This window comes from Phyllobates terribilis, unplaced genomic scaffold (genome assembly GCF_046119375.1).
Source record: "Phyllobates terribilis strain yellow unplaced genomic scaffold, ASM4611937v1 Scaffold_827__1_contigs__length_625462, whole genome shotgun sequence".
Taxonomy (NCBI): Eukaryota; Metazoa; Chordata; class Amphibia; order Anura; family Dendrobatidae; genus Phyllobates; species Phyllobates terribilis.
In genome coordinates, this window is record NW_027363587.1 from 252,162 (window position 1) to 267,631 (window position 15,470).

The following is a 15,470-nucleotide window of genomic DNA, read 5'->3' on the forward strand; positions in this document are numbered from 1 at the left end:
CGTGATCTAGACTCTATGCTTCTCCTTATACCTCCCAGAACTGGACACAGTATCCAGATGAGATCTGACCAAGGAGGAGTAGAGGAGGATAATTACTTCACGTGATCTAGACTCTATGCTTCTCCTAATACCTCCCAGAACTGGACACAGTATCCAGATGAGGTCTGACCAAGGAGGAGTAGAGGGGATAATGACTTCACGTGATCTAGACTCTATGCTTCTCCTAATACCTCCCAGAACTGGGCACAGTATCCAGATGAGGTCTGACCAAGGAGGAGTAGAGGGGGATAATTACTTCACGTGATCTAGACTCTATGCTTCTCCTAATACCTCCCAGAACTGGACACAGTATCCAGATGAGGTCTGACCAAGGAGGAGTAGAGGGGATAATTACTTCACGTGATCTAGACTCTATGCTTCTCCTAATACCTCCCAGAACTGGACACAGTATCCAGATGAGGTCTGACCATGGAGGAGTAGAGGGGGATAATTACTTCACGTGATCTAGACTCTATGCTTCTCCTAATACCTCCCAGAACTGGACACAGTATCCAGATGAGGTCTGACCATGGAGGAGTAGAGGAGGATAATTACTTCACATGATCTAGACTCTATGCTTCTCCTAATACCTCCCAGAACTGGGCACAGTATCCAGATGAGGTCTGACCAAGGAGGAGTAGAGGGAGATAATGACTTCACGTGATCTAGACTGTATGCTTCTCCTAATACCTCCCAAAACTGGACACAGTATCCAGATGAGGTCTGACCAAGGAGGAGTAGAGGGATAATTACTTCACGTGATCTAGACTCTATGCTTCTCCTAATACCTCCCAGAACTGGACACAGTATCCAGATGAGGTCTGACCAAGGAGGAGTAGAGGGGATAATTACTTCACGTGATCTAGACTCTATGCTTCTCCTAATACCTCCCAGAACTGGACACAGTATCCAGATGAGGTCTGACCAAGGAGGAGTAGAGGGGGTAATTACTTCACGTGATCTAGACTCTATGCTTCTCCTAATACCTCCCAGAACTGGGCACAGTATCCAGATGAGGTCTGACCAAGGAGGAATAGAGGGGATAATTACTACACGTGATCTAGACTCTATGCTTCTCCTAATACCTCCCAGAACTGGACACAGTATCCAGATGAGGTCTGACCAAGGAGGAGTAGAGGGGATAATTACTTCACGTGATCTAGACTCTATGCTTCTCCTAATACCTCCCAGAACTGGACACAGTATCCAGATGAGGTCTGACCAAGGAGGAGTAGAGGGGGATAATTACTTCACGTGATCTAGACTCTATGCTTCTCCTAATACCTCCCAGAACTGGACACAGTATCCAGATGAGGTCTGACCAAGGAGGAGTAGAGGGGGATAATTACTTCACGTGATCTAGACTCTATGCTTCTCCTAATACCTGCCAGTACTGGACACAGTATCCAGATGAGGTCTGACCATGGAGGAGTAGAGGGGGATAATTACTTCACGTGATCTAGACTCTATGCTTCTCCTAATACCTCCCAGAACTGGACACCGTATCCAGATGAGGTCTGACCAAGGAGGAGTAGAGGGGATAATTACTTCACGTGATCTAGACTCTATACTTCTCCTAATACCTCCCAGAACTGGACACAGTATCCAGATGAGGTCTGACCAAGGAGGAGTAGAGGAGGATAATTACTTCACGTGATCTAGACTCTGTGCTTCTCCTAATACCTCCCAGAACTGGACACAGTATCCAGATGAGGTCTGACCAAGAAGGAGTAAAGGAGGATAATTACTTCACGTGATCTAGACTCTATGCTTCTCCTAATACCTCCCACAACTGGACACAGTATCCAGATGAGGTCTGACCAAGGAGGAGTAGGGGGGATAATTACTTCACGTGATCTAGACTCTATGCTTCTCCTAATACCTCCCAGAACTGGACACCGTATCCAGATGAGGTCTGACCAAGGAGGAGTAGAGGGGATAATTACTTCACGTGATCTAGACTCCATGCTTCTCCTAATACCTCCCAGAACTGGACACAGTATCCAGATGAGGTCTGACCAAGGAGGAGTAGAGGAGGATAATTACTTCACGTGATCTAGACTCTATGCTTCTCCTAATACCTCCCAGAACTGGACGCAATATCCAGATGAGGTCTGACCAAAGAGGAGTAGAGGGGATAATTACTACACTTGATCTAGACTCTATGCTTCTCCTAATACCTCCCAGAACTGGACACAGTATCCAGATGAGGTCTGACCAAGGAGGAGTAGAGGAGATAATTACTTCACGTGATCTAGACTCTATGCTTCTCCTAATACCTCCCAGAACTGGACACAGTATCCAGATGAGGTCTGACCAAGGAGGAGTAGAGGAGATAATTACTTCACGTGATCTAGACTCTATGCTTCTCCTAATACCTCCCAGAACTGGACACAGTATCCAGATCAGGTCTGACCAAAGAGGAGTAGAGGGGATAATTACTACACTTGATCTAGACTCTATGCTTCTCCTAATACCTCCCAGAACTGGACGCAATATCCAGATGAGGTCTGACCAAGGAGGAGTAGAGGAGATAATTACTTCACGTGATCTAGACTCTATGCTTCTCCTAATACCTCCCAGAACTGGACGCAATATCCAGATGAGGTCTGACCAAAGAGGAGTAGAGGGGATAATTACTACACTTGATCTAGACTCTATGCTTCTCCTAATACCTCCCAGAACTGGACGCAATATCCAGATGAGATCTGACCAAGGAGGAATAGAGGGGATAATTACTACACTTGATCTAGACTCTATGCTTCTCCTAATACCTCCCAGAACTGGACACAGTATCCAGATGAGGTCTGACCAAGGAGGAGTAGAGGGGGATAATTACTTCACGTGATCTAGACTCTATGCTTCTCCTAATACCTCCCAGAACTGGACACAGTATCCAGATGAGGTCTGACCAAAGAGGAGTAGAGGGGATAATTACTTCACGTGATCTAGACTCTATGCTTCTCCTAATACCTCCCAGAACTGGACACAGTATCCAGATGAGGTCTGACCAAGGAGGAGTAGAGGGGGATAATTACTTCACGTGATCTAGACTCTGTGCTTCTCCTAATACCTCCCAGAACTGGACACAGTATCCAGATGAGGTCTGACCAAAGAGGAGTAGAGGGGATAATTACTTCACGTGATCTAGACTCTGTGCTTCTCCTAATACCTCCCAGAACTGGGCACAGTATCCAGATGAGGTCTGACCAAGGAGGAGTAGAGGGGATAATGACTTCACGAGATCTAGACTCTATGCTTCTCCTAATACCTCCCAGAACTGGACACAGTATCCAGATGAGGTCTGACCAAGAAGGAGTAAAGGAGGATAATTACTTCACGTGATCTAGACTCTATGCTTCTCCTAATGCCTCCCAGAACTGGACACAGTATCCAGATGAGGTCTGACCAAAGAGGAGTAGAGGGGATAATTACTTCACGTGATCTAGACTCTGTGCTTCTCCTAATACCTCCCAGAACTGGGCACAGTATCCAGATGAGGTCTGACCAAGGAGGAGTAGAGGGGATAATTACTTCACGTGATCTAGACTCTATGGTTCTCCTAATACCTCCCAGAACTGGACACAGTATCCAGATGAGGTCTGACCAAGGAGGAGTAGAGGGGATAATTACTTCACGTGATCTAGACTCTATGGTTCTCCTAATACCTCCCAGAACTGGACACAGTATCCAGATGAGGTCTGACCAAGGAGGAGTAGGGGGGATAATTACTTCACGTGATCTAGACTCTATGCTTCTCCTAATACCTCCCAGAACTGGACACCGTATCCAGATGAGATCTGACCAAGGAGGAGTAGAGGAGGATAATTACTTCACGTGATCTAGACTCTATGCTTCTCCTAATACCTCCCAGAACTGGACACAGCATCCAGATGAGGTCTGACCAAGGAGGAGTAGAGGGGGATAATGACTTCACGTGATCTAGACTCTATGCTTCTCCTAATACCTCCCAGAACTGGACACAGCATCCAGATGAGGTCTGACCAAGGAGGAGTAGAGGGGGATAATGACTTCACGTGATCTAGACTCTATGCTTCTCCTAATACCTCCCAGAACTGGACACAGTATCCAGATGAGGTCTGACCAAGAAGGAGTAGAGGGGGATAATTGCTTCACGTGATCTAGACTCTATGCTTCTCCTAATACCTCCCAGAACTGGACACAGTATCCAGATGAGGTCTGACCAAGGAGGAGTAGAGGGGATCATTACTTCACGTGATCTAGACTCTATGCTTCTCCTAATACCTCCCAGAACTGGACACAGCATCCAGATGAGGTCTGACCAAGGAGGAGTAGAGGGGATAATGACTTCACGTGATCTAGACTCTATGCTTCTCCTAATACCTCCCAGTACTGGACACAGCATCCAGATGAGGTCTGACCAAGGAGGAGTAGAGGGGATAATTACTTCACGTGATCTAGACTCTATGCTTCTGCTAATACCTCCCAGAACTGGGCACAGTATCCAGATGAGGTCTGACCAAGGAGGAGTAGAGGGGATAATGACTTCACGTGATCTAGACTCTATGCTTCTCCTAATACCTCCCAGAACTGGGCACAGTATCCAGATGAGGTCTGACCAAAGAGTAGTAGAGGGGATAATTACTTCACGTGATCTAGATTCTATGCTTCTCCTAATACCTCCCAAAACTGGACACAGTATCCAGATGAGGTCTGACCAAGGAGGAGTAGAGGGGGATAATTACTTCACGTGATCTAGACTCTATGCTTCTCCTAATACCTCCCAGATCTGGGCACAGTATCCAGATGAGGTCTGACCAAGGAGGAGTAGAGGGGGATAATTACTTCACGTGATCTAGACTCTATACTTCTCCTAATACCTCCCAGAACTGGACACCGTATCCAGATGAGGTCTGACCAAGGAGGAGTAGAGGGGATAATTACTTCACGTGATCTAGACTCTATGCTTCTCCTAATACCTCCCAGAACTGGACACAGTATCCAGATGAGGTCTGACCAAGGAGAAGTAGAGGGGGTAATTACTTCACGTGATCTAGACTCTATGCTTCTCCTAATACCTCCCAGAACTGGACACAGTATCCAGATGAGGTCTGACCAAGGAGGAGTAGAGGGGATAATTACTTCACGTGATCTAGACTCTATGCTTCTCCTAATACCTCCCAGAACTGGACACAGTATCCAGATGAGGTCTGACCAAGGAGGAGTAGAGGGGGATAATTACTTCACGTGATCTAGACTGTATGCTTCTGTTAATGTAACCCAGAATTGTATTTGCCTTTTTTGCTGCTGCATCACACTGTTGACTCATGTGCAGTCTATGATCTATTAGTATATCCAAGTCTTTTTCACACGTGCTGTTGCTTGGTTCTATTCCTCCCATTCTGTGGATGTAATTTTTGTTTTCCTTGCCCAGATGTAGAATCTTGCTTTTCTCCTTGGTAAATCCCATTCTATTAGTCTCTGCCCATTGTTGAAGCTGATCTAGATCCTTCTGAATCCTTTCTCTGTCTTCTCTAGTGTTAGCTATCCCTCCTAGCTTTGCATTGTCAGTTCCCTTATCTAGATCATTTATAAAAATGTTGAACAACACTGGGGCCAGGACAGAGCCTTGTGGTTCCCCTCTAGAAACACCCTTCCAATTGGATGTGCAACCATTTATGACCACTCTTTGGGTCCGATCACTGAGCCGGTTATGAATCCACCTAAACAGTTGCCTTGTCCATTCCATATTTGGTCATTTTCTCAATAAGGATAGTATGAGATACTCTGTCAAATGCTTTGCTGAGGTCAAGATATACTATATCTACCGCATTTCCCTGATCCACCCAGTCAGTGATTCCATGATAGAAGGAAATTAGATAAATCTGGCATGACTTGTTTTGCCACAAACCTATGCTGGCTCTGGTTAATTACTGTATTTTTATACAAGTACTTACATGCTGTTTAATAATTTGTTCAAAGATCTTTCCTGGTATAGAAGTAAGCCTCACTGGCCTGTAATTTCCTGGCTCCATCTCCTCCTTTTTGAAGATAGGGACAACATTTTCCCTTCTCCAATCTTCTGGGACTTCTCCTGTTCTCCAGGAATTTTTAAAGATTCCTGCTAGTGATTCTCCAGTTTCCTCTGCGATCTCCTTCGGTACCTTAGGACGTAATTCATCTGGATCTGGAGATGTAAATTGGTTGAGTGTTCCCTCTCCATCTCTCTGTTTATAGATAGTGCGGATTCCTTTGATAGAACCGTGAAGATCAGTTGATCTTACATTTACTTTGAGAGAAAACAGAAGCAAAATAGGAATTTAGAAGGGTTATTGCCGGCATCTCTGGGGGTCTGTGGCAGCGAAAGCTTGTATCCCTGATGGTCTAGAGCAGAATCGGGGTTAATTTTTGCAGACCTGGTGTCTGGTGGGTAACTCGTCACTGCAGGCTCCAGTGTGGACCTCTCTACCCCTCACACTGACCCCCCTGCATCAGTGGTCCGTCCTCTGGCCCGGATGTCTTTAGAAGACCCCATGGACCAGGGCTCATCCCACTGAACGCCTGCTCTCCTTTCCCGTGGACCTGAGGGTCCCACCCTGGCCTTTCCGTACATATCCATGGGACCAGGCGACCGGATTGTCCCAACCTGGATTCTTCAAAAGGACTCTGAGGGTTCAGCGATGGTTAATTGAGCAGATCTGTGTCCTTCCAGCTGGGGTCGGGGTCCCCTAAGCCAACATCCTGTAGAGTCCCCGGAACAGAGGCAGATTCTCCTTATATTCCACAACTGTCCTTCAAGCCATCATCCACAGGTCAAGGGGAAGGGGTGAAGAGGTTAAATCACATTGTTTGAGTATTTGATATTTGCAAGTCAACAAGCTGCAAAGCCTGGTACAATGTGTAATCAACATTCGCAAACAGCATTGTTCCATGACCCTGCGTCCCTGTCCTCCAAAGATAGCAGCACAATAATCTGTAGGAGCTGATAGAAGAGGTAAACAGCAGCCATTCAACAATTCACAAACCGTTCAAGAATCAACTTTCAGACAATGTCTCTGTCTCCTGGATACTGAGTTTATGTCCGGCTTAAATACTGTGTTGTCACAAGATCAGTTCTTTAAGTTGCGCCACCATAAAGGGGTCCGTTCTCAGGAGGACGGGGGGCTCGTTGGGTGCAGCTGCTGTGTCACCCCCGTCTGTCCGTGGTCTGTATGACATTCGCCTTCTTTCCTCAGTGCACAGAACATTAGGAGAAATGCAACTTGTGAGACCACCCGAGCCTCATCAGCGGAGCGGCCGGCACGACCCCACCTGTGGAGGGCCCCCACCAGAAGCCAACAGTCCCCCCACCCACCGGTCCAGGACACAACGCTGCTGTCCATCAGCACACTGGCTCAGCTGGAGGAGGCCTGCAGGAGGCTGGCGGAGGTGTCCAGACCAAAACTGAGGTGAGGACCCCCGGGAGAGTCCATCAGACAGGAGATGGTGAGCTGCCCACCTGACTGCCCCAGCCCTGGAGATGCTACAGGGGGGTCAGATGATAGGAGGCCATGACGCCTCAATCCTCGAGACTGCCGTGAGGATAATATCCGCAGGTCAGGACCCCAACGGGATAACGTTCCCACCATGTGCCAGTCATGTGTCTGCCCTGTGCCCACTATGTGTCTGCCCTGTGCCCACTATGTGCCTGCCATGTGTCTGCCCTGTGCCCACTATGTGCCCGCCATGTCAACCCTGTGCCCACTATCTGCCTGCCATGTGTCTGCCCTGTGCCCGCTATGTGTCTGCCATGTGTCTGCCCTGTGCCCACTATGTGCCCGCCATGTGTCTACCATATGCCCACTATGTGCCTGCCATGGGTCTACCCTGTGCCCACTGTGTCTGCCCTGTGCCCACTATGTGTCTGCCCTGTGCCCACTATGTGTCTGCCATATGCCCACTATGTGCCCGCCATGTGTCTACCCTGTGCCCGCCATGTGTCTACCCTGTGCCCGCCATGTGTCTACCCTGTGCCCGCCATGGGTCTACCCTGTGCACACTATGTGTCTGCCATGGGTCTACCCTGTGCCCGCCATGGGTCTACCCTGTGCCCGCCATGTGTCTACCCTGTGCCCACTATGTGCCTGCCATGGGTCTACCCTGTGCCCGCCATGTGTCTGCCCTGTGCCCACTATGTGCCTGCCATGGGTCTACCCTGTGCCCACTGTGTCTGCCCTGTGCCCACTATGTGTCTGCCCTGTGCCCACTATGTGTCTGCCCTGTGCCCACTATGTGTCTGCCCTATGCCCACTATGTGCCCGCCATGTGTCTACCCTGTGCCCGCCATGTGTCTACTCTGTGCACACTATGTGTCTGCCATGGGTCTACCCTGTGCCCGCCATGGGTCTACCCTGTGCCCGCCATGGGTCTACCCTGTGCCCGCCATGTGTCTACCCTGTGCCCACTATGTGCCTGCCATGGGTCTACCCTGTGCCCGCCATGTGTCTGCCCTGTGCCCACTATGTGCCCGCCATGTGTCTGCCCTGTGCCCGCCATGTGTCTGCCCTGTGTCTGCCCTGTGCCCGCCATGTGTCTGCCCTGTGCCCGCCATGTGTCTGCCCTGTGCCCGCTATGGGTCTGCCCTGTGCCCGCTATGGGTCTGCCCTGTGCCCACTATGTGTCTTCCCTGTGCCCGCCATGTGTCTGCCCTGTGCCCGCCATGTGTCTGCCCTGTGCCCGCCATGTGTCTGCCCTGTGCCCGCCATGTGTCTGCCCTGTGCCCACTATGTGCCCGCCATGTCTGCCCTGTGCCCACTATGTGCCCGTCCTGTGCCCACTGTGTCTGCCCGGTCTCCCCTGTGCCCAGTATGTGCCCACTATGTGTCTGCCCATTGCCCACTATGTCTGCCCTGTGCCCACTGTGTCTGCCCTGTCTCCCCTGTGCCCGACATGTGTCTGCCCTGTGCCCACTGTCTGCCCTGTGCCCACTGTCTGCCCTGTGCCCACTGTCTGCCCTGTGCCCACTGTCTGCCCTGTGCCCGCCATGTGTCTGCCCTGTGCCCGCCATGTGTCTGCCCTGTGCCCGCCATGTGTCTGCCCTGTGCCCACTATGTGTCTGCTCTGTGCCCACTATGTGTCTGCCCACTGTGTCTGCCCTGTGCCCACTGTCTGCCCTGTGCCCACTGTGTCTGCCCTGTGCCCACTGTGTCTGCCCTGTGCCCACTATGTGTCTCTGTATCTGCCCTGTGCCCACTGTGTCTACCTGTGCCCACTGTCTGTGTATCTGCCCTGTGCCCACTATGTATCTGCCCTGTGCCCACTATGTATCTGCCCTGTGCCCACTATGTATCTGCCCTGTGCCCACTATGTGTCTGCCCTGTGCCCACTATGTGCCCGCCATGTGCCTGCTATTTGTCCTCTATGTGCCCGCGGGGGGGCAGCTCTGGGGCATTTGCTCACGTCTTGGTGAATGGTGGTATGAGTCTCTCTGCTGGGGGTGCATCTGCTCGGCTGGATGTCACTTCCGGGGGGTATAGTGCGGGTAACGCTGGAGGCCACTTCAGAGCCCCCTCCCCTCCTCGTGTCCGGTCCCCCGCGGCTCCTTCCTCTTTATCGCCCGCGCGGTCTCCAGCTGTGATCTCCCTGCTGCTGCTCCAGATATTCAAGACATGAAACGCGCAGCTGGAGCCGCTCCGACTCTGCCGCTCCGACTCTGCCGCTCCGACTCTACTGCTCCAGCTCTGCCGCCTCTTCCCATCTGCTCCGCAACGTCTGCTTTGTTTTATTCAATCTTGGTTTTGCTCCGAGATTGGTGATATTAAGGTGGTGCGGTATATACAGTGTGTGTGAGTGTTCATATATACATACTAGCTATTGAGCCCGTTCTACGCCCGGGTGGCGAGCATTTTTATTGGTATATGGTCTCCCATGCTGGTATGTGCTGCCCCCCTCCTGGTATTTGTGCTACCCAATCCTGTTCCCCCATCCTGTTATGTGCTGACCTCACCCCCAATCCTGGTATGTATGGCACGCCTCACCCCCAATCCTGGTATGCATGGCACCCCTCACCCCCAATCCTGGTATGTATGGCACGCCTCACCCCCAATCCTGGTATGCATGGCACCCCTCATCCCCCAATCCTGGCATGCATGGCACCCCTCATCCCCCAATCCTGGTATGCATGGCACCCCTCATCCCCCAATCCTGGTATGCATGGCACCCCTCATCCCCCAATCCTGGTATGCATGGCACCCCTCATCCCCCAATCCTGGTATGCATGGCACCCCTCATCCCCCAATCCTGGTATGCATGGCACCCCTCATCCCCCAATCCTGGTATGCATGGCACCCCTCACCCCCAATCCTGGTATGTATGGCACGCCTCACCCCCAATCCTGGTATGCATGGCACGCCTCACCCCCCAATCCTGGCATGCATGGCACCCCTCATCCCCCAATCCTGGTATGCATGGCACCCCTCATCCCCCAATCCTGGTATGCATGGCACCCCTCATCCCCCAATCCTGGTATGCATGGCACCCCTCATCCCCCAATCCTGGTATGCATGGCACCCCTCATCCCCCAATCCTGGTATGCATGGCACCCCTCATCCCCCAATCCTGGCATGTATCACACCCCTCATCCCCCAATCCTGGCATGCATGGCACCCCTCATCCCCCAATCCTGGCATGCATGGCACCCCTCATCCCCCAATCCTGGCATGCATGGCACCCCTCATCCCCCAATCCTGGCATGCATGGCACCCCTCATCCCCCAATCCTGGTATGCATGGCACCCCTCATCCCCCAATCCTGGTATGCATGGCACCCCTCATCCCCCAATCCTGGTATGCATGGCACCCCTCATCCCCCAATCCTGGTATGCATGGCACCCCTCATCCCCCAATCCTGGTATGCATGGCACCCCTCATCCCCCAATCCTGGTATGCGTGGTCCCCTCACCCCTCAATCCTGGTATGCGTGGTCCCCTCACCCCTCAATCCTGGTATGCGTGGTCCCCTCACCCCTCAATCCTGGTATGCGTGGTCCCCTCACCCCTCAATCCTGGTATGCGTGGTCCCCTCACCCCTCAATCCTGGTATGCGTGGTCCCCTCACCCCTCAATCCTGGTATGCGTGGTCCCCTCACCCCTCAATCCTGGTATGCGTGGTGCCCTCACCCCTCAATCCTGGTATGTGTGGTTTATCCCCCCCAATCCTGGTATGTGTGGCCCCCCTCATCCCCCCAATCCTGGTATGTGTGGCCCCCCTCATTCCCCCAATCCTGGTATGTGTGGCCCCCCCATCCCCCCAATCCTGGTATGTGTGGCCCCCCTCATCCCCCCAATCCTGGTATGTGTGGCCCCCCTCATCCCCCCCCCAATCCTGGTATGTGTGGCCCCCTCATCCCCCCCAATCCTGGTATGTGTGGCCCCCTCATCCCCCCCCAATCCTGGTATGTGTGGCCCCCTCATCCCCCCCCAATCCTGGTATGTGTGGCCCCCCCAATCCTGGTATGTGTGGCCCCCTCATCCCCCCCCAATCCTGGTATGTGTGGCCCCCTCATCCCCCCCAATCCTGGTATCTGTGGCCCCCTCATCCCCCCCAATCCTGGTATGTGTGGCCCCCTCATCCCCCCCCAATCCTGGTATGTGTGGCCCCCCAATCCTGGTATGTGTGGCCCCCTCATCCCCCCCAATCCTGGTGTCTGCGGCCCCCTCATCCCCCCCAATCCTGGTGTCTGCGGCCCCCTCATCCCCCCCAATCCTGGTGTCTGCGGCCCCCTCATCCCCCCCAATCCTGGTGTCTGCGGCCCCCTCATCCCCCCCAATCCTGGTGTCTGCGGCCCCCTCATCCCCCCCAATCCTGGTGTCTGTGGCCCCCTCATCCCCCCAATCCTGGTATCTGTGGCCCCCTCATTCCCTCCAATCCTGGTATCTGTGGCCCCCTCATTCCCCCCAATCCTGGTATCTGTGGCCCCCTCATTCCCCCCAATCCTGGTATCTGTGGCCCCCTCATTCCCCCCAATCCTGGTATCTGTGGCCCCCTCATTCCCCCCAATCCTGGTATCTGTGGCCCCCTCATTCCCCCCAATCCTGGTATGTGTGGCCCCCTCATTCCCCCAATCCTGGTATGTGTGGCCCCCTCATTCCCCCCAATCCTGGTATGTGTGGCCCCCTCATTCCCCCCAATCCTGGTATGTGTGGCCCCCTCATTCCCCCAATCCTGGTATGTGTGGCCCCCTCATCCCCCCCAATCCTGGTATGTGTGGCCCCCCAATCCTGGTATGTGTGGCCCCCTCATCCCCCCCAATCCTGGTGTCTGCGGCCCCCTCATCCCCCCCCAATCCTGGTGTCTGCGGCCCCCTCATCCCCCCAAATCCTGGTGTCTGCGGCCCCCTCATCCCCCCAATCCTGGTATCTGTGGCCCCCTCATTCCCCCCAATCCTGGTATCTGTGGCCCCCTCATTCCCCCCCAATCCTGGTATGTGTGGCCCCCTCATTCCCCCCAATCCTGGTATGTGTGGCCCCCTCATTCCCCCCAATCCTGGTATGTGTGGCCCCCTCATTCCCCCCAATCCTGGTATGTGTGGCCCCCTCATTCCCCCCAATCCTGGTATGTGTGGCCCCCTCATTCCCCCCAATCCTGGTATGTGTGGCCCCCTCATTCCCCCCAATCCTGGTATGTGTGGCCCCCTCATTCCCCCCAATCCTGGTATGTGTGGCCCCCTCATTCCTCCCAATCCTGGTATGTGTGGCCCCCTCATTCCCCCAATCCTGATATGTGTGGCCCCCTCATTCCCCCAATCCTGGTATGTGTGGCCCCCTCATTCCCCCCAATCCTGGTATGTGTGGCCCCCTCATCCCCCCCAATCCTGGTATGTGTGGCCCCCCAATCCTGGTATGTGTGGCCCCCTCATCCCCCCCAATCCTGGTGTCTGCGGCCCCCTCATCCCCCCCAATCCTGGTGTCTGCGGCCCCCTCATCCCCCCCAATCCTGGTGTCTGCGGCCCCCTCATCCCCCCCAATCCTGGTGTCTGCGGCCCCCTCATCCCCCCAATCCTGGTATCTGTGGCCCCCTCATTCCCCCCAATCCTGGTATGTGTGGCCCCCTCATTCCCCCCAATCCTGGTATGTGTGGCCCCCTCATTCCCCCAATCCTGGTATGTGTGGCCCCCTCATTCCCCCAATCCTGGTATGTGTGGCCCCCTCATTCCCCCCAATCCTGGTATGTGTGGCCCCCTCATTCCCCCCAATCCTGGTATGTGTGGCCCCCTCATTCCCCCCAATCCTGGTATGTGTGGCCCCCTCATTCCCCCCAATCCTGGTATGTGTGGCCCCCTCATTCCCCCCAATCCTGGTATGTGTGGCCCCCTCATTCCCCCAATCCTGGTATGTGTGGCCCCCTCATTCCCCCAATCCTGGTATGTGTGGCACCCTTATCCTTTTCACGCTGCACACATACAAAAAATAAACACTTATACTCCCCTTTCTTCCTTGTGCTCCAGCACTGCTGTGTCCTGTTCTGCCAGAGGCCGGGGGAGGAGTGTGGTGCTGGAGTACGCGCGTGCCCATACCGCGCTGTCCGGCGCCATTTTGCTGAAGACAATATATACTGTATGTGTGTATATATACAGATGAAACCAGCAGTTTCCATCCACTGTATATACAGACACATCTGCAGGTTTCTCTCAATATCTGACATGAGATCAAAATAAACTTTTCCCGTTTTAGGACAATTAGGATTTTACCATAATGTTTAATATTCGCCCAATGCCGGAATAATGAGAGGAGAGAAGGTTTAAGGCATTTGTGAAGACCTGGGGTCTCCCGTGGGGGTAACGCTACTCAGACAACACAGGGTGAGCGTAAAACAGCGCGGCAATACTTTACTGAGCCACAAGGCGGACAATAAACACATAGAACAGTCCCAGCGAATCCCCAAGATGGTGGAACATTACACAGTCTCACCCTTCCTTCTCCGCCTGCCTGGGAAGCTAGCGGTCCATCGAGGTACAAGGCCAGGAGACCCGAGGGTCCCACCCTGGCCTCTCCAAGAGTATCCATGGGGCCAGGCGACCGGTGGGTCTCTCCTGGCAACTCCAAATGTCTCCATGGGTTCTAGGCGACCGGTGGGTACCTCCTAGCAACCCCAAAACAACATATGGGGCCAGGTGACTTTTTCGTCCTCTCCTGGACTCCCCAAAATATACCCATGTCTCTCTGATGGTTAATGGAGCAGATCTGAATCTTTCCAGTCAGGGCCGGTACCCTTAGACTAGAATCATATAGAATACAAATCTGTGTCTCTTTGGATGCCATGCAATCCATTTACTGTCCTGAAAGATGTCCCAAGACATCTGACTCTAGCACTACAGACTTCCCTGTTATATTTACATCTGTGTGAGGTCATCAGGCACAGGTAAGAGGTAAAGGTGCAGGGCTTACCTATCATTGTTTGAGATCTATTTGCATAGTTGGTATTACAGGGGCTCTTGTAAATACACATCATTGTTTCAGAATAAAAGATCAGATAACATTTAGGGTTATACAAATAATAGTCTGTGTTAATCAACTAAAGAAGAACACAGATTAAAGAGTCAACATAAAAAAAGGTATGCTGCTCTTGCCATCAGAAAGTATATCTGGCATAATTAAGATTTTACTCTGTATCGTCACAGCATTTTTATTTCCATCCATTTCATTAGTATTTGGTACCATTGTCCTTAAACTGAATGACTTGGGTCACACGTTTGGGATCTCCTTCCACAAGCTTCTCACAATAGTTGGTTGTAATTTGGGCCGATTCCTACTGATAAAACTGGTGTAACTGATCCATGTTTGTAGGTCGCCTTGCTCGCACCTGCCTTTTCAGCTTTGCCCATTAATTTTAGGATTGAGATCAGGGCTTTGTGATGGCCGCTCCAAAACATTGACTTTGTTATCCGTAAGCCACTTTACCATTTTAGCAGTATGCTTCGGGTCATTGTCCATTTGGAAGACCCATTTCCGCCCAAGCTCTAACTTCCTGGCTTGAGATGTTGCTTCAGTATTGCCGCATAATCTTCTTTTCTCATGATGCCATCTATTTTGTGAAGTGCACCAGTCCCTCCTGCAGCAAAACAAACCCACAACATGATGCTGCCTCCCCCATGTTTCACAGTTGGGATGGTGTTCTTAGGCTTCCAAGCTTCTCCCTTTTTCCTCCAAACGTAACGATGGTCATTATGCCCAAAAAGTTCAATTCTAGTTTCATCAGACCACAGGACAGGTCTCCAAAAATTAAGGTCTTTTTTTTCCTGTGTGCATTTGCAAACATTAATCTGGCTTCTTATGTTTCTTTTGGAGTAATTTCTTCTTCCTGGCATTCAGTCCATTGATACAGTACTCGTTTCACTGTGGATACTGACACAATCTTACCAGCTTCCGCCATCATCTTCACAAGGTCTTTTGCTTTTGTCCTTGGGTTGATATG

General features: G+C 52.1%; 1 protein-coding gene across 2 annotated transcripts in view; it reads left to right on the forward strand.

Moving 5' to 3' along the window:
• Positions 1 to 15,470, forward strand: part of AXIN2 (axin 2) — a 126,163-nt gene that overhangs the window by 96,609 nt on the left and 14,084 nt on the right. For both annotated transcript variants that reach the window (XM_073668633.1, XM_073668632.1), the window contains exon 8: positions 7,257 to 7,469. In XM_073668633.1, coding sequence (XP_073524734.1) covers positions 7,257 to 7,469 — 213 coding nt within the window. The remainder of the gene's footprint in view (positions 1 to 7,256; positions 7,470 to 15,470) is intronic.